Source organism: Prionailurus viverrinus, chromosome D1 (assembly GCF_022837055.1).
Source record: "Prionailurus viverrinus isolate Anna chromosome D1, UM_Priviv_1.0, whole genome shotgun sequence".
In the NCBI taxonomy this organism is placed as follows: Eukaryota; Metazoa; Chordata; class Mammalia; order Carnivora; family Felidae; genus Prionailurus; species Prionailurus viverrinus.
This window is the reverse complement of record NC_062570.1, coordinates 74,278,801-74,305,016: the sequence shown is the minus strand read 5'-3', so window position 1 is coordinate 74,305,016 and position 26,216 is coordinate 74,278,801. Positions and strand designations below refer to the sequence as shown.

Genomic DNA, 26,216 nt, shown 5'->3' with positions numbered 1-26,216 from the left:
ATATTATAAGTTCTAAATAAATGTTGGCTTTTCTTATTATAGTAGATGCTCTATTTGGTGATTGGCCGCTCTAGGACTTGGAGTTTTCATATAGATGCTAGACTTGAGCCCCTTCGCCCTATGCCATTTGGGCCAGTGCACATTAACGTACATGGCTTATTAACGCGGGTGGGAAAAAATTTACTGGGTTTGTGACTGCAGCTAATTAGTAAAATCCTTTTACTCGCTTTGACAGTTGTAATTTCCCCTGTGCACACCATCACCAAAGCTTTTGCTTTCTGCAGATGAAGGAGGCCTTTTTGTTTGCGGCCTGAACAAAGATGGGCAATTGGGGCTTGGTCACACAGAAGATGTTCTGTATTTTACCACCTGCAGATCCCTCCTTGGCTGTCCTGTCCAACAGGTGGCCTGCGGCTGGGATTTTACCATTATTCTCACAGGTGAGTTCACTCATGGGTAAATCTTTATCACCACAAAGGCATTGGGTGAGAAGAACTCGATGGTGGTGATACTGATTAAGTGAAAGTCTCTTTATGTGTAAACATACATACAAATTTCTCTTTGGTTGTTGAGGAAAGTTGTGGGTGCCTTTTGCAAGGAGAGTTTGAACAGCAAAATTTTGGGCTGGAAAACTTTTACTAGAGACTAGGGAAGAGACTGGATCACCTTTGGTGGCTACTTCCTGTCCCAGAAATTCACGATAGCTGTGTACCTGGGCTAGCTGGCCATTAGTACCGGTGAAGGGTTACTCATGGGGAAATGTGGTGGGGAAGCAGGAGGAAGTAAGCGGTCACACAACAGTGATGGCAGCTTTTCCCCCACTGAAGGATTAAAAAAAAAAAAAAAAAAAAAAAGGTTGGGCACAACTCTTTGCTCTCTGCAAAGCCGGATAGCAGAAAAGGGTGTAGAGGGATATGGCCAAAGGGCTAATAGGATAATGCTCTTGGGAGCAGCTAGCAATAGTTACTTTTTGTCAGCTGACTTCTCCCCAGAAGTAGTTTTGTCCTGTCTAGCTTGCCATTCTGGATGGAGAAGACCATGTATAGTTTCTGACTAGACTCCCTCTTTGACACAGTCATCTGGCAAGGGCATTTTCTGACCAAATCCTCCCCACCCCACCCTTGTAGATTCTTATATGCACAGCTCAGATCCCAAACTTCCACACATAGCTTCAATTACTGTTCCCTACCTATCCCTGTTGTTGCCTTGTCTTTTATTCTCCACATTCTTCATACTTTTCTTTCTAGAAATACCAAGCAGAATGTTGTTCTCTCTCTGGAACAGTCCCTTTTTCTGATGACTCATATCCTTTCTTCAAAACCCTGCTCAGGCATCAGCATCTCTCTTTTGCAGAGGGATTCTGTAATAGGTGCTGAATTTGGTACTAATAACCCTGAATAGTAGCCATCATTTCTGAAGTGCTTTTTGTGGACCATGTTGGGATTGTAGGGCGTCTGTGAATAACACTCTATTTCCTGCTCACTTTTGGAACCAATTGTGAGAAAGGTGGAGAGCAGTCAGATAGCTGGAGATCACACTGTTGGCTTTTCACTGACAAAGGCTATGTTGGAGAACAGGGTTAATGGTCAGGCCAAGTGCTTCTGCTAATTCTCCTCTGATCCAGAGTTATTCTGCAAACAGTAGGTTATCTCTGTAGGGGAAACACTTACTGTGCATCAGTCTAGAGTACCTGAGAGGAAGGTGCCAAGCCACACATGCTCTTCCTTCTCCCAAACTTATCAGTTGGTTAAGTTACCCCTTTTCTCCTGGAAAGCAGGGAGCATACGAAGGGGCAGGGAGAGAGGCCTGGAGTGTTAAAATAATGAAAATTATGTCACATGGAAACATGAAAAGTGGGGCGTGGGGCATCAGTATCCCATCCCAGCACCAGGCTAATGTTCTATAACAGATAAGCTGCCATTAATTAGGTAGTGTGATAGAGAATCTGTAAAATGCTTAGCCCAGTGCCTAGTGTTTTTATTCCTAGAGGAACAATAAAAGCAGGGACTGTGGTTTGAATGTGCTAAAGTGTAAGCCCCTCTTCCTCCTCTCATTCCCTTTGCTCCTCCCATCCTTCAACATTTACTCACTGGTCAAAGATATCTTACTTCTGAGGTTATGATTTAAATATTTGAATTTTGCAGAAAATGGTCAAGTTCTGTCGTGTGGATCCAACTCCTTCGGCCAGTTAGGAGTTCCTCATGGCCCTCGAAGATGTGTGGTTCCCCAGGCCATTGAGGTAAGGATGGCACCTCATATATAGCTGACCCACATACTATTGAAGCGTTTCCCTCCCCAGACTAAGAGACTGGCTGGGTCCCTGAAAAGCCATGGGCCACTTAGAATTTAAGTTGAAAAACTTAGGTTCTTCTGGGAAGGATTAGGTTGGGGGGATGGAAGCTGTTAGTGAAAAACCTCTGTTAGTCCTCATACACATTATGAATGTTTGTGAAATAAAACATTGAAGGTAATATATGTCATAAAGGCATTTTAATTACATTTTACAATACTAAAATTAGTAATAATGGGAACTATGTTAGAAACAGGTCCTGATAGAAGCGACTTACCTAAAGACACTAAGCTTGGCAAATAGTATATAGGCCAGTAGCGCCCAATAAAAATATGGTGTGAGTCACATACGTAACTTAAAATTTTTAGTAGCACTATTCAAAGAGTAAAGAGAAACAAGTGGAATTAATTTTTTAAAATAACAGCTTTATTGAGATGTAATTTACATGCCATAGAATTTACCCTTTAAAAATGTATAATTCAGTGGTTTTTAGTAGATTCACAGAGATGTGCAGCCATCAGCATTGTCTAATTTTAGAACATTTTCATCACCAAGAAAGAAACTGTGTACCCAATGGCAATTACTTCCCATTCTGCCCTCCCCCAGCCCCTGGCAACCACTAATCTGTCTCTGTGGATTTGCTATTCTGGGCATTTCATATAAATGGAATCATACAAAATGTGGCTTTTTGTATCTGGCTTCTCTCATTTCATATGATGTTTCAAGTTTCATTCATATTGTGGCGTGTAGGTGAAATTAATTTTAATAAATCCAGTGTATTCAATGGATTATTTCATTTTATATGTCACTGATGTAAAAATTTCCTAATGAGATACTTTATATTCTCCATTTTTTTTAAGATTATTTATTTTGAGAGAGAGAGTGTGTATGTGTACATGCTAGTGGGAGAGCGGCAGAAAGAGAGGGAGAATCTTAAGCATGCTCTCTCCTATCCGCATGGAACCTGATGCAGGCTTGATTCCATGAACTGTGAGAACATGATCGGAGCTGAGATCAAGAGTTGGACGCTCAACCAACTGAGCCACCCAGACGCCCCTATATTGTCTACTTTATACTAAGTTGAACTCTGGTGTGCATGTTGTACTGTGAGTGATCTCAGTTCATACCTACTCACATTTCGGCTCTTTAGTACCTGCATGTAGCTAGTGGCTTCATAGTGGACAGCACAGGACTAGACAGGACTCCTGGCCCTAGTTCAGAGCCCTTTCCTCTGCATCATATTTAAAATGTACACATTTTTGTGACATTTATATGATAAGTAGTCATAAGAGGGCTGTGGAATTTTGAAAGAAATATGCTGGGATCTAAAATGAGTTCACCACCTAAGCTGCTCACGTCTAGCTAATTTTCTTGAACTCTGACTCAGAGTGGGAGATCTGTTTTCACTGGAGAGAGCTTGGTCAGCTCCTGTCATGTTGCTGAATTACAATTGCTGGTCTGTGGGATAGTATTTGAGGTCATGATCTCCACAGTGTTGTAGTGTGTTTGGGCTGCTGTAACAAAAATACCATAGATTGAATAGCTTAAGCAACAAACATTTATTTTTCACATTTCTGGAGGCTGAGAAGTACAAGATTGGGGTATCGGCAGATTTGGTGTCTAGTGAGGACCCCGTTCCTTGTTCATAAACACTTATTTCGCTGGACAGAGTTGCCCTCTGGGGCCTTTCTTATAAGGGCATTTATCCCATTCATGAGGGCTCCATTCTCATGACGGCTCCATTCTCATGACCTAATTAATAACCTCAAGAAGACCCCATTTGCAAATACTATCACATTGGGTAATAGGTTTCAATATATGAATTTCAGGGGCACGGAAACATTGAGTATGTAGCACATGATATGCACAGAAATCTAGACTCTATAGTCACTTGTAGGAAGTGTTACAGTTGCCAATTACAAATGGATGGTTTTTTTAAGAACCTATATACATTGTAATTAATTTAGCTTGGGTCACATGATTAAAGAAGACAGAGGAAAACAATGGTTAAAATATGTTGGATGACAGAATCAGGAGGTGAAAACATTTGGGATACATCAAGGTTGTATCCTCTTGAACAATGGGAGGAATGTGGCAAAGTGAAATATAGTAGAAATTCATTCATTTATTTAATAGCAACTATTGGGTATATAGGTGCTGGGTTTAGGCAGTGGGGACAAAGGTGAGGGTCTTAGTATTTGAGGTCTTAGAATTTAGTGGTACATGTTAGCATTTGAGAATCTTAGAGTTTGGTGGTACATATTAGATATAGAGACACCTAAATGTTAAACTATGGTAGATGCAGGTGTAGCCTCAAAGGAGGGAATATTTTAAGTCTTTCTAGGGGGAGGTGGAGTGAGAACAGGCTTATGCAGAGTCTTGAAAGTTGAGTAGAAATTTACTTGACTTGAGATAGGATGCATAGAATAGATACAAAAGAAGAGCATTCCAGACAGAAGGAACTGTGTAAGCAAGGGTGTAGAAGCATGAAATATTAGGGTTTGAGATACTGCAAGCAGTTTAGTATGACTGGAATATAAGGAAGTGGTAGAAATTCTATTGGGGAGGGGACAGTCAGGGAGGTGGTACATGGCAAACGGTAAGAACAGTGTGTTAGGTCGGGGCCCGAAGGGGTAGTGAGGAGGAAGATTATTCAGGACACTCTTGCTAATAATCCAGACGAGAGGTGATCCTGGTCCAAACTAAAGCCATGGCAGTGGGGATGGAGAGGAAGGAATGGAGGTGGGTTGAAGAAATTGAGGAGATTGAATCTACATGTAAAGCCCTTTAGTTGTTGTTTTAAAGAGAAAATACTTAAAGGACAATATGTTCAAGTTGTATTAGTAGTAAGATTTGATCTTCCCCAAAGCTAATGTGGTTGTGGGTTGTATTAACAGAAATATAGTCTCTAAAAGAAGGGAAGCCAGAGTCCTGTCCTTTTTTGTGCTAATCAGACTGCATATGGGATGTTGTATTCTGTTGATTTAGTGCTTAGGTCCTGGGAATAAAGGTGAATAAGACTTAGATCCTGCCATCGAGGGTCCTAAAGTTTAGGAAGGCCATGTGGATCTGTAAATAAACACATGTAGTAAAGCTGCACAGGGGCCATGATTGATGCATATACAACCCCCCCCCCCCGCCCGCCCCGCTTTTTTTTGACAGAGAAAGAGAGAGAGGGAGCGTGCACATGCACACACACATGCACACATGCCCAGGGGAGGGGCAGGGAGAGAGAGAGTCTTAAGCAAGCTCCATGCCCAGTATGGAGCCTGACATGGGGCTCGATCTCATGACCATGAGATCATGACCTGAGCCAAAGTCAAGAGTTGGACGCTTAACTGACTGAGGCACACAGGTGCTCCTATACAGTCTCTTTTAAAAGAGGGAGATTGAGTAACCAGAGCGTATTTAGAGGAGAGAAACCAAGAAGGGAATGGAATTTGAAACCAGGGGATCACTGATGGAATTGGGGATGTTTGGCCAAAAGAAGAGATATGTATTAGTTATCTATTACAGTGTCATGAATTACTCTAAATTTAGCAACTTTAAACAACAGGTATTTACTATCTTAGTTTCTGAGGGTCAGAAATCTGGGCACAGCTTAGCTGGTCTCATGAGGTTGCAACTCATGAGGTTCAGTGCCTTTCTATGGGGTTGTTCAGACATGGCATCTGGCTTCCTCCAGGAGTGATTTGAGAGTGAGGCCAAGCAGGAAGCCTCAGTGCCTTTTATCACCTAGTCTCTAAGCCACTCATCACTTCTTTATTCTTTTCACTAGAAGCAAGTTGCTTAGTCCAGACCACATTCAGCAAGAGGGGAATTAAGCTCCAGCTCCACATCTCGAAGGGATGGGTCTCAAAGAATTTGAAGACTTAGTTTTAAAGTCACCACAAGATATCTTAGAGAGGACATGACAGTGGTCTTCATGTCTTTGGAAAGCATTGTGAAAAGCTGTAGGCAGATGTTTGGCTCCACCTAAGGAGATAAATGGAACTGCACAAAGATGGAATAGGCACCTGGGGAAGTAGTGAGGCTGTGCCACAGGAAGTAGGTGCTTGGCAGGGGTTGGATGATGATTTGTGGGGGTTGTGGAAGGGATCTGGCATTGAATAGAGATTGGACTAAATCAAAGGTCGTCCAGCTAGAACCCTTGGTAAATAAATCTTCATTGGAACGTAGCCATGCCCATTCATTCATGTATTGTCTGTGGCTGCTTGTATGCTACAATGGCAGAGTAGAGTACTATGACATAAACCATATGGCCTGCAAAGTCTAAAGCATTTACTATCTGGTCTTTATTGGAAACATTTGCCAACTCCTGGACTGGATGACTTTGAAGGTCCCTTGCGGCCCTGAGACACATTGTGATATATTATTTTTAAGAGATTTTTCCTTTTAGGGATACATACAGAAGTATGGAGGGATGGAAATGTTGGGAGTTGGGGACTCTAAACCAATCAGACATGTAATGAGGGCTTTGCTGCATTGTGTCAGGGCATAAATTCCAAAGCATTTTGCAGATGGGTGATTCTAAGACCTCAGCCCTTTTCTTTGTTTTCACAGCTCCTGAAAGAGAAGGTTGTTTGCATTGCTGCTGGACTGAGGCATGCTTTAGCTGCTACAGGTGATCATTTTGCTTTTATTTTCAAAATAGGGACATCACAAGGAGAAGCAGCGCTTTAGAGCAAACAAACTTTAAGGAGTAATTCAGAATGTCCTGCTGTGCTGCATTTCTGATTAAAAGGAGAGGACATAAGGCCAAAGTCATGTGGGAAATCTTTAGCAGGTAGGGTGGAAAGAAATGAAGTTTTCTAGCTCTTTATTATGTTCTAGGCATGATGCTAGGTTCTCTTGATTTAATTAATACCTTATTTAATCCTCACAACCCTGCAGTGATGTGAGTTACATTTTTACATGTGAGGAAACTGAGGTCCGAAGAGGCTGAAGTGCTTGTCTAAGGTTACACAGGGGGTAAGGTAGTAAAAGGTAGAGCTGGGAACAGAGTCTGAGGTGGTGTAGTTTCCAAGGCCCACATTCTTTGCTGTGAACTCCACTGCTTGCCTAGTGCATTTTAATGTTTATTAGTTTAAAAGCTTCAAATGAGCTTGTCTCCTGTACTGTGAGAGGGTGGTGATGGACGTAGGGCTGACAGTGTGTGTGAGGTTTGAAGGTGGCAAGTGGAGAGAGGTGGTCATCTGCAGAAGAGCAGTGGCCCTTTTTTCTTCCCCAGGCTCATTTTTCTGCTCCCACTCTCGTGGGGTGAAGTGCAGCCCTAACTGGCTGTGGCAGCTGAGGCTCAAGTGTGGATGCATCCAGTCGTGGCCTGGGGAAGGTGGAGGAGGGGAGGAAGAGTCTGGTGCAGCACTGTACTGGTGTCGTCTGGGGCTTAATGTTGCTCATATAGTAAAATTTTTCTTAACCCTATTATTTTGAGATATTTGTCGATTTACATGCAGTTGTAAGAAATAAAATACATCTCATGCACTATTTTCCCAGTTTCTCCCACTGGTAACATTTTGTGAAACTGTAGTGCAACAGCCCAGCCAGCCTTGATACGGTCAGGACACAAACAGTTCATTGCCACAGCCATCCTGCCTGTGGCCCTTTTATAATACCCATTTTTATACACCCTTTTATATTTTCTTTTATGCGTCTATTATACATCCACTTTCTACTTACCCTCACCCCTTCTTAGCTCCTGGCAAGAACATTATATAAATGATATCATACAATATATAATTCTTTAGGGTTGGCTATTTTTGCTCAGCATGATTCCCTGGAGAGTCATCCAAGTTGTGAGTATCAATAATTTGTTCCTTTTTATTGCTAAGTAGTAGTATTCTATGTTATAGATGTACCACTGAATTAGTCATCTCAGGCTGCCATAACGATATACCACAGACTGGGTGGCTTAAACAACAGGAATTTTCTCACAGTTACAGAGGCTACAAGTCTGCGATCCAGATGCTATGAGGGTTGGTCTCTGGTGAGACCTCTCTTCCTGACTTGTAGATGGCTGCCTTCTTGCTATGTCCTTACAGGGCATTTCCTCTGTGCGCTCATGCAGAGAGGAGACGTCTGGTGTCTCTTCTTTTTTATAAAGACACCAGTTCTGTCAGATTAAGGCCTCACTCTTATGACCCATTTAACCTTTATTACCTTCTTACGGACCGCTCCAAATACAGTCACACTGTAGATTAGGGCCTCAACATATGAATTTTTGGGGGCACAACTCAGTCCACAACAACACAGTTTCTTTCACCATTCACCCACTGAGGGACATCTGGTTGTTTCTAGGTTCTGGCTATTAAGTATAAAGCTATAAACATTGTGGGCAAGTTTTTATGCAAACATAAATTTTCATTTCTCTGGATAAATGCCCAGGAGTGTGATTGCTGAGTTGTATGGTAGTGATTACATCTTATAAGCAGCTTCTCCTCTTAGATTAGTGGGACTGGAGAATGGCCTATTAATGGTTTAATTCCCCCTTTCCTACCAACTTTCTGTGATTGCTAGTCTTACGTATACATTTCTGTCCAGTTACAAAGCAGTACGGTTTCCATTATGTGTTTGATTAACTTAATTGTAAGTCCTCCTCTCCCATTTAATCTGTAAATATTTCTGCAGGCATCTCTAAATGATAAGGACTCTATCGAAAACATTAACAAAATGCCATCATCATACCTACAAGAAAACTAACAATAAATCTGTAATTTGATCAAGTATCCAGCATTTACATTTTCTTGACTGTCTCAAAAATACATTTCTTAACAGTTTGTTTAAATCAGGGTTTGAATTATGTCTCTACACTGCATTTGGTGGATATTTATGTCAGGTATCTCTATTTTAAAAAATATATATTTATTCCTCTTAATTTTTTTATTGTGATAAAATATACATAACACAATTTACTGTCTTAGCCATTTTAAATGTACGGTTGAGTGATGTTAAGTACATTCACGTTACTGTGCAGCCGTTACCACCGTGTATCTCCAGAACTTTTTTTATCTTGTGAAACTGAAATTATATCCACTAAACAATAACTCTCCATCCCCCCTTTCCCCCAGCCCCTGGCAACCACCATTCTACTTTTTGACCCTGTGATTTTGACCACTTATACAGGTACCTCATATAAGTGGAATTGTATAGTATTTGTCTTTTTGTGGCTCATTTCACTTAGCATAATGTCCTCGAGGTCTGTCTATTTTGTAGCATGTGTCAGAATTTTCTCCCTTTTTAAGGCTGAATAATATTCCATTACTTGGATATGTCACATTTTGCTTATCCATTCACCGGTTGACAGATGCTTGTGTTGCTGCCATGTTTTAGCTATTGTGAATACACCTGCTATGAATGTGGGTGTACAAATATCACTTTGAGATCCTGCTTTTGGTTCTTTAGGATATATACCCTGAAGTAGAATTGCTGGATCATATAGTAATTCTATTTTCATTTTTTTGAGGAACTGCCATACCCTTTTCCACAATGGCCATACCATTTTAATTTCTGCCAGTAGCACGCAAGGGTTCCAAATAACTTCACATCCTTGCCAACATTTGGTACTTTCCGTTTTTTTTTTTTTTTTTAAATAGTAGTCATCCTAATGAATGTGAAATGGTACCTCATTGTGGTTTTGTTTTGCATTTCTCTTATAATTAGTGATGTTGAGCATCTTTTCATATCTGCATTTCACCATTTGTATATTTTCTTTGGAGAAATGTCTATTCGAGTCCTTTGCTCATTTTTGGAATCAGGTTTTTGTTGTTGAGGGTTTTTTGGTTTTTTTGTTTGTTTGTTTTTTTTTTTTTAAGTAGGCTTCATGCCCAGTGTGGAGCCCAATGCAGGGCTTGAACTCATGACCTGAGATCAAGGCCTGAGCTGAGCTCAAGAGTCAGACGCTTAACGGACTAAGCCACCCAGGTGCCCCTGTTGTTGTTGAGTTTTAAGAGTTCTGTATATATTCTGATTATTAATCCTATATCAGATATCTCAAGATTTTTACCCTTTTGCAATTTATTTGTGGAAGAGATGGTAAATTTTGTATTCAACAATTGTGTTTTTTTTAATGTTTATTTATTTTGAGGAGAGAGACAGAGTGTGAGCAGGGGAGGGGCAGAAAGAGAAGGAGACCCAGAATGCAAAGCTGGCTCCAGGCTCTGAGCTGTCAGCACAGAGCCCGATGTGGAGCTCAAACCCAAGAACTGTGAGATCATGACCTGAGCCGAAGTCAGATGATTAACTGACTGAGCCACCCAGGTGCCCCTGTATTATTTGAGTATTGTGTTTTGCTCACATTGTGCTCAGTCATCATCACTTATGTTTCACAAAGCAGACTTGTCTGTTTACAGCCTAAAGGACTGTTGTTTGTAGGATACGTTGAGAGGAGTGGAACCTTAATGTGCTGTTGGGTGACGGATCCTAGTTACACACATCTGACTGTAGATTAAATATATAAAATGTCATCTACACATTTGTATGAGGTTCAGAACATGGGCACATGAATTAGATTCAGTGGATAGGGAAATAAAAGGCCATTCCACTGAAGTAGTGACTATTAAGAAGCTATCTTGCAGTCATAAATATGTATTTATTTGGTAATTAGGAGTCATTGAATTTATCTTGGTGTAGTGGAAAAGACACTGCATTAGGTGTTAGGAGAGCTGAGTCCTAGTATTTTCTCTGCTACTAGCTCCCAAGGATGACCTTGGGCAGATCACATCCTCTCTTCCAGACCTCAATTTTCTCACCTATTAAATGTGAGGAATGGACTTGATAATCATCAGGGTTCTTTCCTGCTTGGTCTGGAGTTTGAGTTGTCCTTTCAGGTTAGTCATGAATAAGGTGTTGTTCTAGTAATTTGACTCTGAAAGAGCCATATGTCCTGGAATTTTTTGGAGGGAGTTTTAGTATGTGGGAATTGTCTTGAATGGTCTTAAATTGCCCTGAAGATTGGACTTGTGATTGGCTTGGTGATAACCAAGCCATAGGGCCCCTCGAAACCCTGAGCCTGTCCCTTGTAGGCGTGTTAACGAGAATGAATTGAGAATCTCCCATGACAGCGAGGCTCAAAAAACAATCTGGTAGTAATCCCATTAAGCATTTTCTTCATTTCCTCCTCTGTTCCATTGGGAAGCAAGTGGCATTGTGTTCCAGTGGGGAACTGGTTTGGCATCATCTGGACGGCGGTTATGCCCTGGGCAGACTCTCCCATTGTTTTTGACAGCAAAGGAGCCAAGCAGAGTGACAGGTAAGGCCCTTATTTCTTGAGTCCTATATTTATTCTTTGTCAAGAAATAGTGACACACACAGGCAGGAAATGGGTAAATGGAATTTTGCTTTTGCTGTTTCTTAGTTCCTCTGTCTTAAGTCTCTGTGTTGGCTGGTCTGTTAGTCTTGTTAGACTTTTTGCGAACCCAGTAAAAGTACCCTTCCTCGATGCCAGAGTTTGCAGCCCATTGAGAGATAGATGCGAGTCAGTTAAGTGGAGACCAGCATAGTAGCACTAGAACTGTTAATAGTTAGGTTGGAAGACATGACTTAGGTGTTTGGAGATAATGTGTAGCAATAGTGAGCCTCTAGATTCTGAATCCCAGATTGGATTTACTCACCAGGCACTGTAGCAGCTGCATGGCATCAGCCCCGCTAAGCTCACTGCATGGCTGGGAGCACATGAGGAGGCACCCTCTCTGCAGGTAGGCACATCCCAAAGGGAGAACCTAGAAGGACTGTGCCTCACATGCCCAGTTCCTCTTTCCCAAAAGGAGAGCAGGAGTGAGTGAGGAGGTAGAGAGAGGGGCCAGGAGTGTTACTCTAGGGAAATCTCTGTACATGGGCACATGAGTAGGTAGTGAGCACTATGCCCATGGGTCTGTTGGTGTGTGTGTGTTGGTCATTTAGCCTGTAGGCTTTCTCTCCTGTTTCTCACTCTGGGGCCCAGCCTCTTTCGGCTTCTCTCTCTGCTCACCTCTCCCTCTGCTCTGTGCTCTCACGGTGGGCCCCTCTCTTTCTCTGTATATAGCACCATGTCTGTATCTCCTCTTCTTCCTTTCTTGCTCTCTTACTTTGTGGCCCAGTCTTCTGAGTGTTGGCTGTAGGAAAAACTTGCACAGGAAACCTCTACTCTCCTCTAGGTGAGAGCAAAGGAGGAATTTTTGAGGGTAGGATAGGAAGTGGGGAAAGAAGGGAAGGGAAAGCCATGGTGGGAGTGATGCACAAGGTGTTGGGGTTGTTCTGATTTTCTTAAGTCCCGGAGTCTCTCCTGTTCAGTTGGCGGTGAGATTGGTCACCCTGAAGCCCAGTGTGGAGTTGGGGAGGGTACTCTTAGAGAAGGAGAAGGGGGCACTGGGTGCTAGATAGGCAGTCCAACTCACATGACCTTGAAAGCATTCATAAAATAAACTCATACTTCCCAGACATTTTTTCCTGCCTCATCTAGGTATTCACTGCTCCCTGGGCATTTCCTGCTTTCTCATTCCTCTGTGTCTATGGGTAAGCTGTTAACCCTGTCTGAAATGTCTTTTCCTTCCTGTTCCTTCTGGTAATCTTTATTCTGTTGTGATCATTTTTCAAAGCATAGCTCAGATACAGCTTTCTCAGTGAAGAGTCTTCCCTCTTCTGACACCATTGCATTTTCTTCACATGCCTGGATAGCACAGTGTACTGCATTATTATGAATTGTTTATATGTTTTCCCACATGCCAAAGACTGAGCTTTTTCAGGGTAGGAACTGTGTCTACTTTCTCTTTCAGCATAGGACTTGTAACTGGAAGAAATCAGAAATGCTTTTATTTGATTTAAATGACTTGTTTGGGTTCTGATTAGGGCACAGCTTACGTTCCAAGTTGATTGGGGGAGTTTTATGATGAGACATTAGAATAGATCGTGAACTTCCTGCCCTCAGTCTTTCCCTTTTTATTCCTCCATCTTTACTTACTTGCCACTGCTTCTGGAGCTGCAGCCCTGGGTGTCCTTTCCTTGCCTGACCACAAGGCCTCTTGCTTCCTCTCTGATGAATGTGTTGGAAACACCTGTTTTGTCCCTTTCTCATTCTACAGGGTACTTGAAGGTGTGAAGGGCATTTTATTAAGACACTAGTTAATTAAACAGAAGTGTCAGAAAAGACTGGGGCACCTTGGGTGGCTCAGTTGGTTAAGCATCCGACTTCAGCTCAGGTCATGATCTCATGGCTCGTGAGTTTGAGGCCCGTGCCAGGCTCTGTGCTGACAGCTCAGAGCCTGGAGCCTGCTTTGGATTCTGTGTCTCCCTCTCTTTCTGCCCCTCCCTGCTCGTGCTTTGTCTGTCTCTCTCTCAAAAATAAATAAAAAGTGTCAGAAAAGAGTTGCAGAATAGACTGTATTTCTCTGCATGTTAGACCCAGTGACCACAGTTTCTAGCAGAGTTGGTTGGGATTATAACTTGTCAGTGAAGACAGTATAATTAAGGGAGAAAAAGTGCTGGATTTGGAAAGCAGGTTCAAATTCTTAGTTCTGCCTGTGTGTTCTTTGGAGTTTTGGGTTTGCCTGCATGTGATGGCAGCTGAATGGATGAGATCTTGTTGCTTCCAGGCCTGCTGATGGACAGAGCTAGGAGATAGACATGTGCACACACACATTTACACATATGTACACCCGTGTCTATTTGTCTGCTTCTACCAGGAGCTATGATGGTTTACAATGATTTCTCTAAGACAATCCACTGTCCCATGGTCGATTCTAGCCTTCCACCTTTTTATGTCTGTACCTTTCCTCTTCTCTCTGCTAGTGAGAAATCTGGCTTCTTTATCTCCAGTACACCAACTTATTTGTTCAGTCCCTTGGTAGGTAACTAGTCTTCCCACCATGTCGTTCGTGTTCTTGGTCAGCGCCACCAACTTAGACCAGCCTGCTCTGGCTGCAAGTTTCTCCTGGGCCCTGGTGGTGCTGCCTGAGCTCCTTCTCTGCCCAGTTTGTTCTGTTGTGAATGTGATTTCAAAAGATTTTTTTTTTTTTTTTTTTTTTTTTTTTGTAGGCCTGGAGAATTCTAAAGCAACCTGTGTTCTTGCTGGCTCAGATCACTCAGCTTCGTTGACGGGTTGGTACCAGCTCTTTTAGTCTAACATGCCATTCAGAGTTCTGCACCATTTCTGCCTCGCGTGGTGGATGTGGGACACGGAGGGAAGAGCTGAGTCAGAATTCTGCTGCCACCCCTGGTCTTATCTTAGGAAGTTTCTTTACCTTCGGAGACTGTTGTCTTATCTATCAAAATACTCTGGATAGTTGTGAGAAGTAAAGATGAAAATACATGAAGGAAATACTGGCTCACTTCCTTTCCTCTCAACTGTACATTAGGGATAATATCTTCCTCTGAGGGTAATTGTGATTGCCAAATCACACAGCCAATAGTTAGTTTATATAGCACATTGTTATCTTATCCATCAGATCCATTTTGGTGTCTAATTCAACTGTGTATTTTCTCTAGATGTTTGCTCTCAGATTAACCTGTTTTATCCACCTCTATCTTCTACTCTATTTATCTACCTGTCTGCTCTGTCTGTATTCATCTATTCTTTATTTATCTACTTGTCTCCATTTTTATTTACCTTTCATCTTTGTATCTTTCTATCTAATCTATGTGTCTGTATATCTTTCTAAATCGAGTTATGCACATAATTCTCTAATTTATTTGTATTTTTATGTATTTTTCTAACCTATTTTGTATTTTTATGTATTTCTAGTCTGTTTCGTCTCTTTGATCCCTCCATCTCTGTCTAATCTGTTTTACTCTCTCTCACACTATATCTCTCTTTTTGACTATGCATCCTTTCATCCATTTGACACCCCCCCACCAATACAGTACAAACTTCCCATTGGCGATGCAACATATTCTTGGAAGTGAAGGTGACCTCTTCCAAAGGTTTTCTTTCAAAGCCAAGATTTCCCTGATCCCTACCAGTAGACTGAGACAAGAGGTCTGAGAGATTTATTTTGATAAGACTTCTCACATGGAGCTGAATGCAGGGCATTTTTTAAGCAAAAGGGAATGACTTTCACACTTAGTATTTTCAGTGTTTTATGTGGAAATTAAGGTGTGTACACAGTACGTGTAAATTAACAGTGACGTGCGTTCTTCAACATCAAATTTGTAATGCAGTCCAACTGAGAAGCTGCTATTGTTTCCAAAATACAAGAACCATAGTGTGAGAGTTTAAATATATTATACATTCTAAACTACAGATAACTGGTGATTTAACAAATTCAAAATAAGCAACCAACAAAAGAAAAATCTACTTTTAGCCTATGTCTCATATTAGGTAGACTTACATATATGTTGAAAGTGTTGAGTTGAAGTGAATGCCAACTATAAAGGACTCCCCTGGGCATCTGGCCCCACCTCTCCTTCTATAGAGGAGGAGCTGCAGGCCCCAGGGTGAGAAGTGACTAGTTCATGCCCTATAGTCAGTGAGGGTTGAGGAAGGCATTCTTTTCTTTTCTTTTTTTTTTTTAATGTTTATTTATTTATTTTGAGAGAGAGATGGCATAAGCAGGGTAGGGACAGAGAGAGAGAATCCCAAGCAGGCTCCACACTATCAGTGTGTAGCCCAATGTGGGACTCTATCCCATGAACTGAGAGATCACGACCTGAGCTGAAATCAAGAGTCGGACACTCCACTGACTGAGTCACCCAGACACCCCAGCAAGGCATTCTTTTCTGAGAATAAGAGTATACTAAGAGATGTTTCTAATCTGTCCTGATTAATTTGATGGCAAGTATTATGTAAACTTAGAGATTCTCTAATTGCTTGCTAAAAGTTTCTTAGAAAATCTTATGATTAGTGAAATTATTTATTATTTCATATGTGGAACACTTTTATTGTGTTTTTAAAACGGATGTTGAATTTTTATTTTATTGAGATGTAATTCATACATAAAATTTGTCTCTTTAAAGTGTATAATTTAGTGATTTTTAGTACATTCAGAAAGGAAATTGGTTTTTGATACTTTATTTTTTTTTTTTAATTTTTTTTTTTAACGTTTTATTTATTTTTGAGACAGAGAGAGACAGAGCATGAACGGGGGAGGGGCAGAGAGAGAGGGAGACACAGAATCGGAAGCAGGCTCCAGGCTCCGAGCCATCAGCCCAGAGCCTGACACGGGGCTCGAACTCACGGACTGCGAGATCATGACCTGGCTGAAGTCGGACGCTCAACCGACTGCGCCACCCAGGCGCCCCGGTTTTTGATACTTTAAAAGTGGGTTAAAAATGATCAAGATTAATATCCCTTTCTCCTGGTCTAGTTCGAGCTGTCACACACTGGATTTTGCTCATTGCTCTTTAGACCTTTTCTCTGGAGTTGTGGTGGATTATATAATTATTTGGCATTGCAGGAGAATTTAATTTTGCCTGCTGATGCAACAGTGTAATGATCCGCATGTGGAAGACAGTTTGTCTTTGCAAAAAAGCTGGTTTAGACTCACTAAGATAAATGAAGGCTTATTACAGACACAGGCGCACTATGAGTGGCATCTTGGTAGCTAACCAGTCCATTAAATGGGTTGAGACTGGCTGAGAGGGTCCTCATAAGGGATCTTCATACTTTGTACACTCTGGTGAAGTCCAGGGAGGTTGCCCTCTCTCAGGGTATGAAATAGACCAGATTCACATCATAGAACTGCAGAATGTCAGTGCTGCAAGGTCATCTGGGTGATAAAATGGCTCCACTGGTTTACATTCCCTCATTTTAGACCTGATGAAACAGAGGCCCAGAAGGTGAAGTGATGCACCCAGTATCAAAGAGCTATTGAGGGGCGTCTGGGTGGCTCAGTCGGTTTAAACGTCTTGGTTTTCAGCTGAGGTCATGATCTCACAGTTCGTGGGTTCAAGCCCTACATTGGACTCTGCACACATAGTGCAGGGCCTGCTTGGGATTCTCTTTTCCTCACCCTCTGCCCCTCCCCCACTCATTCTCTCATTCTCTCTCTCTCTCTCTCAAAATATATAAACTTAAAAAAAAAAAAGATTGAATAGTAGCTCTGGAACTTGAACCCCGAATCTTGGTCTGATGTCTTTTTCGTTAATACTGTTTGGCTTTCTACCAGACTGCCCTATGGCAAGCAGCACTGGAAAACTTTTGAAAGGTCACAAAACGCAGTGGAAACAGAGGGCTTGGTTTCCGCTTCCACTTGACTCGTTATTAGCCATGTGATCTTGAAAGTCATTTAACATCTCCAACCCTTGATTAATTTATCTTCTAGAAGAATGCTAATAGAAAATATAATGTGTGCGCCATTTCAAAAAGTAAAAAGCAGGTAAATTAATTTTAATAATATATTTTATTTGACCCAGTGTATCCACAATATTGTTTAAACCAGTAATCAATATGAATTTTTTTTTTTTTTTTAAATTTTTTTTTTCAACGTTTATTTATTTTTGGGATAGAGTGAGACAGAGCATGAACGGGGGAGGGGCAGAGAGAGAGGGAGACACAGAATCAGAAACAGGCTCCAGGCTCTGAGCCATCAGCCCAGAGCCTGACGCGGGGCTCGAACTCACAGAGCGCGAGATCGTGACCTGGCTGAAGTCGGACGCTTAACCGACTGCGCCACCCAGGCGCCCCAATATGAATTTTATTAAGGAGCTACATTCTTTTTTTTTTTTTTCAATGTTTATTTATTTATTTTGAGAGGGAGAGGGAGAGCGTGTGTGAGAGAGCGTGCGTGGAGGAGGGGCAGAGAGAGAGGAAGAGAGCAAATCCCAAGTAAGCTCTGCACTATCAGTGCAGAACTGGATGCAGGGCTCGATCTCACAAACTGTGAGATCATAACCTGAGCTGAAATCAAGAGTCGAGTGCTTAACCCACTGAGCCACCCAGGCACCACCCCCCCTTTTTTTGTGTGCTAAGCCTTCGTAATTTGTTGTACTTTTTTGGTTTTACAACACTTCTCAATTTGGACTGTCCACATTTCATGTGTTCAGTAGCTACATGTTCATGCTGTGTGCTACAGAGTAGAGTGTAGAAACTTAGAATGTTAGGGTTGGTTGCAAAAGTTCTTAGAGACCATTCAAAGAGTCATAAAGTATAGGTTCTTGGGCCAAATTTTGTAGTTTATGGCTCCATTTGGTGTGGCTTCCAGTTAAAAATGGTTTAGAACGTGAATGCCTCGTAGACTAGCATGTGCCCTCTAGCTTGCCACTGTGGCCCACAAGTCTCTCTTGTGGCTGGTATCATCAATTACACTGCCTGCCCTTCTAGGCCAACTGCCCTCCCCTCTGATTTTCAGCTGGTGAAACTAAGGCTTAGGAAGTGATTTGCCCAAGGTCAGTAGCTAGTTAGCAGGTCCAGGAATAGAAGCCAGCATCACTTGACTCTGAATTTGCTGTCTTTCTGTTAATTCACATTGTCAGTCAGTCGCATTGCACTTATACCTCAGGAGGACTATGAGGTTCCAGTGAATTATGGTGCTGCACAGAAGGGAGGCAGCAGCATGATGTTTTCTGCTGGACAGGGCGTGTGGAGAAATCCTCCCAGGTCAGAAAAGTTTAAGCTTAAATAATGTATCTTTTAACCTGTTATTTTAAAAAGTTAATACATATTTTTCCTAACCACAGGTAATACAAGCATACATTAAAAAAATGTAGAAAATGGAGAAACATGTTTTTCTTAGGGTAGATGTTCAAGAAATATTTGCTGAATGAATTAATGAAAAAATAAACTCATACGTTCCTATTCCTTGACAGACTAGGAAGAACATTTGGCCTCGTTTCCTATTTATAGAATTAAAAACAATCTTCTATGTTAAAATGCCATACGTGAATTTTGTATCCTGCTTTCTGTAGGCCACGTTGTAGCATAAGAATAATACAACTTCTTTTAGCCACTTTCTTTTTTCAGATTGTGTTATTTTCCATCATTTTGAACTAATGTTCCTTCACCTCTTTTGTTCCCCTTCTGTTTGTTTAAGATGCAGGAGAGCTGTATGTTTGGGGAAGCAACAAGCACGGGCAACTGGCTTCCTTGGCTGCTTTCCTTCCTCTGCCCCAGAAAATAGAAGCACATTGTTTTCAGAATGAAAAGGTCACTTCTGTCTGGAGTGGGTGGACACACCTGGTTGCTCAGACAGGTGAGAGAGCAGCAGAGAATTTGTGGTTGGCGAGAGCAGTTTTGGCGGGAGGGGACAGCTGTCTAAACAGCTATGAATGCTCAGGGCTAAGTAGGTAGGTTTTGACAATGAAAAGCTTTAAGGACTGGGATGGGGAGGATCTGGGATCGAGTTCTGTGGTCAGCCAGATATGGAGCCTTTCCTCTCTGGATCAAAGGGCTGCACCCAAAAAGGCAAGGCTGGGTTAGATGAACTCTTTCTGGTCCTATGAATTCCTTGAGGTTTTGAGAAGGAACCTGTTGCAGCAGACGTTCCCAGAAATTTGTCCAGGTTGTTGGGGAGGTGGGGAGTCTTTGCCTTGTCATAGCTGAAGAGTTGACTTTACTTGCATTTCCACCTGAGTCTAAATTAAAGGTTTCAGAAACTTGAAGATTGGTATTTCAAGATTGAGGCAGGAGCATTATTTTGAATTACGGCTGGCATGATATTTTGATTTAAATTTCCATTAACCCTAACAAACCTTTGGTTTGGACATCAGCTGTTCCCTTATGGTGCCATGCCATCCAGCTGTTGGCATCTTTATCTTCTCTTGAGTCTCCATTTCTTTCTTGTCTTCTCTGTGGGGCAGTTCTCCTTTTGTGGTCTCCACATGGCTGATTTTGTTCTCTGGGGTTGTTGTTTTGTGGCCTCTCTTCTTCCCTGCCTTCCCACAGCTCCTGCTGATTTTGGTAGGGTTTCTCAGACAGGCAGTTTGTGATTCTCAAGATCTATTATCATGTCAAAGTCTCTTGAACTTCAGGGGTTCTCAGGAGTCCCTTTGCCTGCCTTTGGCCTGCTTGTTAGCTACACGCAGATCTCTAGGCTCCCAAATACCTACCTAGTGACTGTCAGTTACTGCAGTGCTTTCTGGTGTTTGTAGGTGCTCAGGTGAGCTTCAGTTATCCTTGGGAAGTCCCACATACTACGTGAACACACATATGCTTGTGAGTGTTCATATCGATGATGCTTTTAATTGGTCTTTTAAAAAATTTTATGACCATTTTGGAACAGAGGCCTGTGTAACAAAGGCATAAAATAAACTTTCTGTACTGACCACTTCAGAGGCTGCTCTAAAGGGGAAAAATCATGACTTTTCTCAAAGAGGTTTAGACTGCTTGAAGATTGGGACTGTCTACACAAAGTCTTCTTTCTTTCTTCTTTTTTTTTTTTTTTAAATTTTTTTAAATGTTCATTTATTTTTGTGTGTGTGTGAGAGAGAGACAGTGTGAGCCGGGGAGGGACAGACAGAGAGGGAGGCAGAGTCTGAAGTAGGCTCCAGGCTCCGAGCTGTCAACACAGAGCCTGACACAGGGCTTGAACTCACGAAGCGTGAGGTCATGACCTGAGCCAAAGTCGGACGCTTAATGGACTGAGCCACCCAGGTGTCCCTACACAAAGTTTTCTTAAAGCATAGTAGTTGTTTATTTGTATAATTGTTAATATTTGTCTATTACCCCAGACACTGAGCTCTGTGAGGGGCGGCACCATTATTAGTCTTGTTCACTTCTGTATCTTCACTTTCTAGTTGAAAGAGAGTAAATATTCAAATGCATATGAGTCAGGGTGGACAGCTAGGATTTCTGATCTCTCTTTCCTTGGTATCACTCGTTCTCTTTGCATTCATGACTCCAACCAAATCAGTTATTGTTTATTGGGAACCTATTGAGCAATGTGGTGAGTGTGGGAGAAACAGAGGAGAAAAGAACTGGGCTGTACCCTCCGTAAAATGTGTAGACAGGCCTAAGTCTAAGAATATAGACATGGAAGACTTTACCCTCCATCCGTCCATCCATCATACGATGGTGAGGATCTGTTTATGTACCATACCTTGTAGTATATCTAAATCCTGCCCTCAAGGAGCCCCTTGTCCATTAAGGGAGAGAGACCTGTTATCCAGCTTCGGTACATTACGGTAGGAGATAACCTAACAGTGGAGCTAAGACAGTGCGCAGGAGTGCCATAGAAGGTAGCAGTAGTGTGAGTAATTGGGTGTTAACAGGTGGCTGTTTCATGGTTAGTCAGTCTTCAAAGAACTACGGTGCAATGAAATACACTTACTACCAAATGGCAGTGAGTTCGGTTGAGTTTGTCAGTAAACCCCTTAACCAGTTATGTAGCTGACCAATGAAAGACACAAAGATGCTGCTTCTTGGGTGCTAACTTTGAAGCATTGTAACTGATACTGATTTCCACTTCTGGGCTAAAGCCCAGCCCTCCCGGTGGGAGGTTGGAACCCAGGGCCCTAACACTGTTTGAGTCACCCCAGCTGCTCTGGAGCTCAGCTTCACATCTCCACCTCCACTTGACAGCAAGATTTTTTGGTAATGTTTCAGCTGTTTAATTAGCTTGTTAATTCAGATCTCTTGTGTGTATACTCTGTCACTTTCCCCTTAGTCCAAGAATGGTCGTAAGCTGGTCTGTCTGAGTGTCCTGGCTCTTGTATTGAATTTGGGTAAATGGGAGTCTCCTGCTTTTTGATTCACCAATTTTGCACTCCTTCTAGTGGCAGTAGAAGCTTTTGCTCTGGCCCAGTGTCATTGAGCAGAAACACCCAGGGCTCCTGGTTTAATCAGACTCAGCTGCTCATATTAATGGGAACAAGATTTGCTCACAGGGTCAGAAGCAGCTCATTAGTGGAACAAGGAGTTACTTGACTGTAGTTGTACAAGCTCCAGTGGTGAATTGCTCTTGGGACCTGCTGGCAGGCCACATCAGCACAGGGCTGCTCTCGGTCTAATTCTGGAAGGCATTGGTTGTGTGATCCTGATTAAAAGAAGGATCTATGCACACTGGCCATATATCTGTCCAGTGAGATGGGATGGGATGGAGTGGGTTAGGATGACAGACAGAGAAGCGGATTCTGCTTTTCCCTATCTCCATGGTCCCTAGACCAATGATTCTCAACCATAGGCGATTTTGTGCCCCAGGGAATGTTTGCAATATCTGGAAACATAGTTGGTTGTCACAACTGAGGGGTGCTGCTGGCATCTATTTGGTAGAGGTCACGGATGCTGCTGAACATCCTGCAATGCAAGGGCAACACCCCACAACAAAGAAATACCTGGCCCTGAATGTTATTCTCGCCAAGATTGAGATATGGTGCCCAGGACTCACACACATCCGTGGTGGTAGGTGCTTAGCTAGGGCAGTTCACATGCTATCAGGATAACTTTAGAGCTTGTCTGTATGGGAATCTGGGATGCAGTCTCTGCCCTCCCCCTTCAGAAGACTGGTGCCTGCCTGCAGTGTTTGCGATGGAAAAATACTTTTCTCTGTTAGTCAGAGGCACTTGGAAAGAGTCCAAGAGAACCTGTTCTAATCTGGGAAAGTTGGCAAGGATACCTGTGTCTCAGGCTGGAGGAGCTGCATTCTAGAAACCTTTCCTAAGCTGCTTAATATCCCTGATCATTGTTCTCAGGAACTTCGTGGGACTCCTGGGTGTCTTTATCCAGGCCCAGTGACCTGCAGCTGTCTCATCCGAGAGTCATGATTTCCCGGCCCGAGGTGCTTCTAGTAAGATTTGGGTGGCAGATCTGGGTGCCTTCCTAGCTTGGCGACCTTCACCTTTCTAGGCCTCTATTTCCTCATCTCTCACGCAGTGTGTTAAAACCTGCCTGCATTCTACATGGGGTTGCTGTGAGGTTCAAGTGAATGAATCTGTGTGAAAGATCCCTAGTAATTGTAAACTTCTGTGCACACCTAACTAAGTGAGGGGTGCCTGAAGCTGGGATATATGAGTATATTAAGGAATAAGCAAGACTTTTAGAAAGACTTCCTTGTCAACAGAGTCTGTGCAGGGCTTGAGACATACCAGCTTTCCCTGAGGGCTTATGCGCTGTCCAGAGAGGCGATGCTCAGTGCCCAGCTCTGAGAGGGAAAGGTTCCTAAAGTCTTTCACTTACACATAGCTGGCAAGTGGCTGTTTCGTTAGGAAGAGTTAGGAAGATCTATCTTTGTGGCCGCCCAGGTAGTTTTTCTGTGAAAATCTCTGATCACACTATTGTTCCTTCATGCTACTCATCCCAATTTGTAATCATACATACCCATCTGTGTTCTTGTAATGCCTGGACTGTCCACCCTGAGAGAGCCGTGTCTGTTTTGCTTGTGGCTGTGTCCCCAGCACCTGGCATAGGCCTGGCACATAGTAGATGGTTAGTAGCTAAATTGCTGAATGAATGAATAAATGGCAAGGTAGAAAGCAATGTGGACTTTGAAGTCAGACGGGCCTAGGTTTCTGAGTCTCAGCTTTGCCCCCTTCGTGAGTGCATGGTGGTGGGCAGCCCCGCCTCTCTCCACCTTTGTGGCCACCACCGTAGGTCAGGCCCCTGAAACCTCTTGCCTGGATCCTGCAGTGGCCTCTGACATCTTCATCCTCCTACACTCACTCCCTTCCCCCCAATCTGTTCTCTACACCTCGGTTGGAAGGTCTTTACAAACCCATCGTTTCACGTTCCAGTGGCTTCCCAATGTTCTTATGATGAAAACACACTCCTTAGTGGTCCCGCGAGGCCCCATGTGGTCTGCCCTCTGCCTGCCTCGCTAGCCCTGTGTCATACCATGCCAGCTCTGGCTAGCCAACCAGTCTCCACTGTGGCCTTTCCCTGCTATCTTGAATGCATCATGTATTTCCCACCATAGTGCCTTTGTACCTCATGTTCCCTCTATTTGGCACACTTATTCCTATGCCCCTTCTTCATTTTGACTTAGTTATATCCTTTTCTTCTCAGATCTCAGCTTGGTCATTTCCTCCCTAGGGAGGCCTTCCTTTGCTCTCCCTGACTAATCACTTTTTCCTTTTATCTGTCTCATAGCACTACAACCTCTCCTGTGTGCTGTTTTTTGTAGATTCCTCCTCCCCTTAGACCGTGAGCTCTATAAGGGCAGGAACTACAATTGGTTTCGCTCAGCATTATATCCCCAGTGCTTGGCAAAGTAATTGGCACATATGAGTTTGGTACTCAGTAATGTTGGGCAGATGAAAAAATGAGCTTATTTTCTCATCAGGAAATGGGGAAATATTGCTGACCTTGTGTGAGGATTAAATGAGATGTTGTCTTAAATCTTCCAGTATCCGTGGGGACTGGGCTCATGTGTCGGTTCAGTACGCATTAGTTTCCTCTGCTCTTGAAAGCTCTGGAGCTCTCTGGAGGTCACATGCCCCATATCTTCTCCTTCCGGCAGAAGTCTCTGTGGGACTGATGTGGATGTCTCTGGACAGGTAACAGGTTGATTCAGGACTCTCCTGGAGAGTGCGGAAAGATCAATGCTTACAAATGCTAAGTGCTGATTGCTGGTGATTTATTAGAATCTCAAGGGGAATGATTTACACAAGATTCAGACCTTAATGTGGGATTGGTCAGAGTGTCTGGAATCTGGTTGCTTCCCTCATACTGGAAGCTTTCCCTGAGCCACGCAGTATCCCAAAGTAGCCTGTGGTCTCACAAAGGCTATAGACTGAGAAAGTGAGCCCACATACGATTGTTGACATTCTTCACTTTCTTCAATGTCACCAAAGAAAGTCCTAGAGAGTTGGAGGTTTTAGAGAATCCGAGATGGAAGAAGACATCTTACCTTGCCGATGGGAAAACTGAAAGAAGAGAGCAGGTGACTTTATGGCAGCATTTAAGCTGGCAACCTGATTCTACTTTTCAGTGAATTTTCCCCCCTCCCATCACAGTGCTCCTGGTTCTTGGTTATATCCTTTTAATTGAGATATGTTTTATTCTTTTGTTTCTTTAAAGTGGAGAACTGCATGGCACACAGAAGGGACCAACTCTTAGCCACTCTCCTTTCTTCAAGTGTCACTGGCCAAGAAATATTTTATTCTATTTGATGTCTAAGCATTAGTGAAATCCAAGCCCAGCAATTGATTCACACTATTTTTTTTTTTTTTTTTTTGAGTTTATAAATATATCTAATGCTGATTTTTCTGTTTTGGGGCCAAGATCCTTTCTAGAGTAGGGTGACAGTGTATATTACTCCATCTTCTTTGGGACCATGTATCGTGAAACCTCAACCGAGCTCAGGAGATTCTGACCTCATGGGCTCTATTTAAAGCAGATGCTTTGGAATTCATGATGTTTATGCTTTAGAACTCTGAAAACACAATGGTTGAAAGTCAAACCGAGCCCAAAGGACTATTTTGAAATGAATAGTTTTTGCTTCTCATTAAAGTCATTAGTTTTTACCCTAGAATCCTTAGAATGTCAGGAATGGATGGGAAATTAGAGCTCATCAGGCCCAACTCCTTCAGCTTAGAGATGGGGAAACTGAGGACTGATGAGGGGAAGGGCATGAAGGAGGTAGGGCAGAACTCAGATCCCAAAGCTCTCGGTCCGGTGCTCTTTCCACCTTGTCATATTCTTTCCAGAGATGATGAGGAGATGTGGATGGCTTTACTAATCAACCCAGGGACGTGAACCAGGAATAGCAGTTCCTTCTGTACATGAAGTTGTTTCAAGAGAACTGATTCTTACCTGAAATGTGTAGCCGTAGATTCCCTTAACAGATTTGTGTGTGGAGCAGAAACTAGGAGATGGTGCCCAGGAGCAAGGGTCAGGAGGCCATTCTAGGATTCAGAGAAGCAGCTGCATTTCTGCTTATGATAATACAATCATAGTTCTTTTTTTTTTTTTTTTTTTTTGAGAGAGAGAGGGCACAAGTGAGTGAGGGACACAGAGAGAGAGAGAATCCCACAAGGGGCAGAGAGAGCGAGAAGTGGGGCTTCTCTGGGGTTCACGTTTTACCTGAAGCGGGGCTCGTGCTCACTGGAAGTGGGACTCAAACTCACCTGAAGTGGGACTCAAACTCAC

General features: G+C 42.6%; 1 protein-coding gene across 10 annotated transcripts in view; it reads left to right on the top strand.

Annotated features, from left to right (window-relative positions):
• The window catches only part of SERGEF (secretion regulating guanine nucleotide exchange factor), a 234,926-nt gene that overhangs the window by 4,632 nt on the left and 204,078 nt on the right, over positions 1-26,216 (top strand). For 7 of the 10 annotated variants that reach the window (XR_007156428.1, XR_007156429.1, XM_047878848.1 and 4 more), the window contains exons 3-8: positions 285-440; positions 2,145-2,239; positions 6,854-6,914; positions 11,424-11,537; positions 14,297-14,359; positions 19,228-19,386. Coding sequence is in view for 8 of the 10 variants with exons in the window: in XM_047878848.1 (XP_047734804.1) it covers positions 285-440; positions 2,145-2,239; positions 6,854-6,914; positions 11,424-11,537; positions 14,297-14,359; positions 19,228-19,386 (648 nt within the window). In the remaining 2 variants the exon portion in view is untranslated. The remainder of the gene's footprint in view (positions 1-284; positions 441-2,144; positions 2,240-6,853; positions 6,915-11,423; positions 11,538-14,296; positions 14,360-19,227; positions 19,387-26,216) is intronic. The other 3 variants (XM_047878847.1, XM_047878849.1, XM_047878850.1) reach the window with 3 other exon arrangements.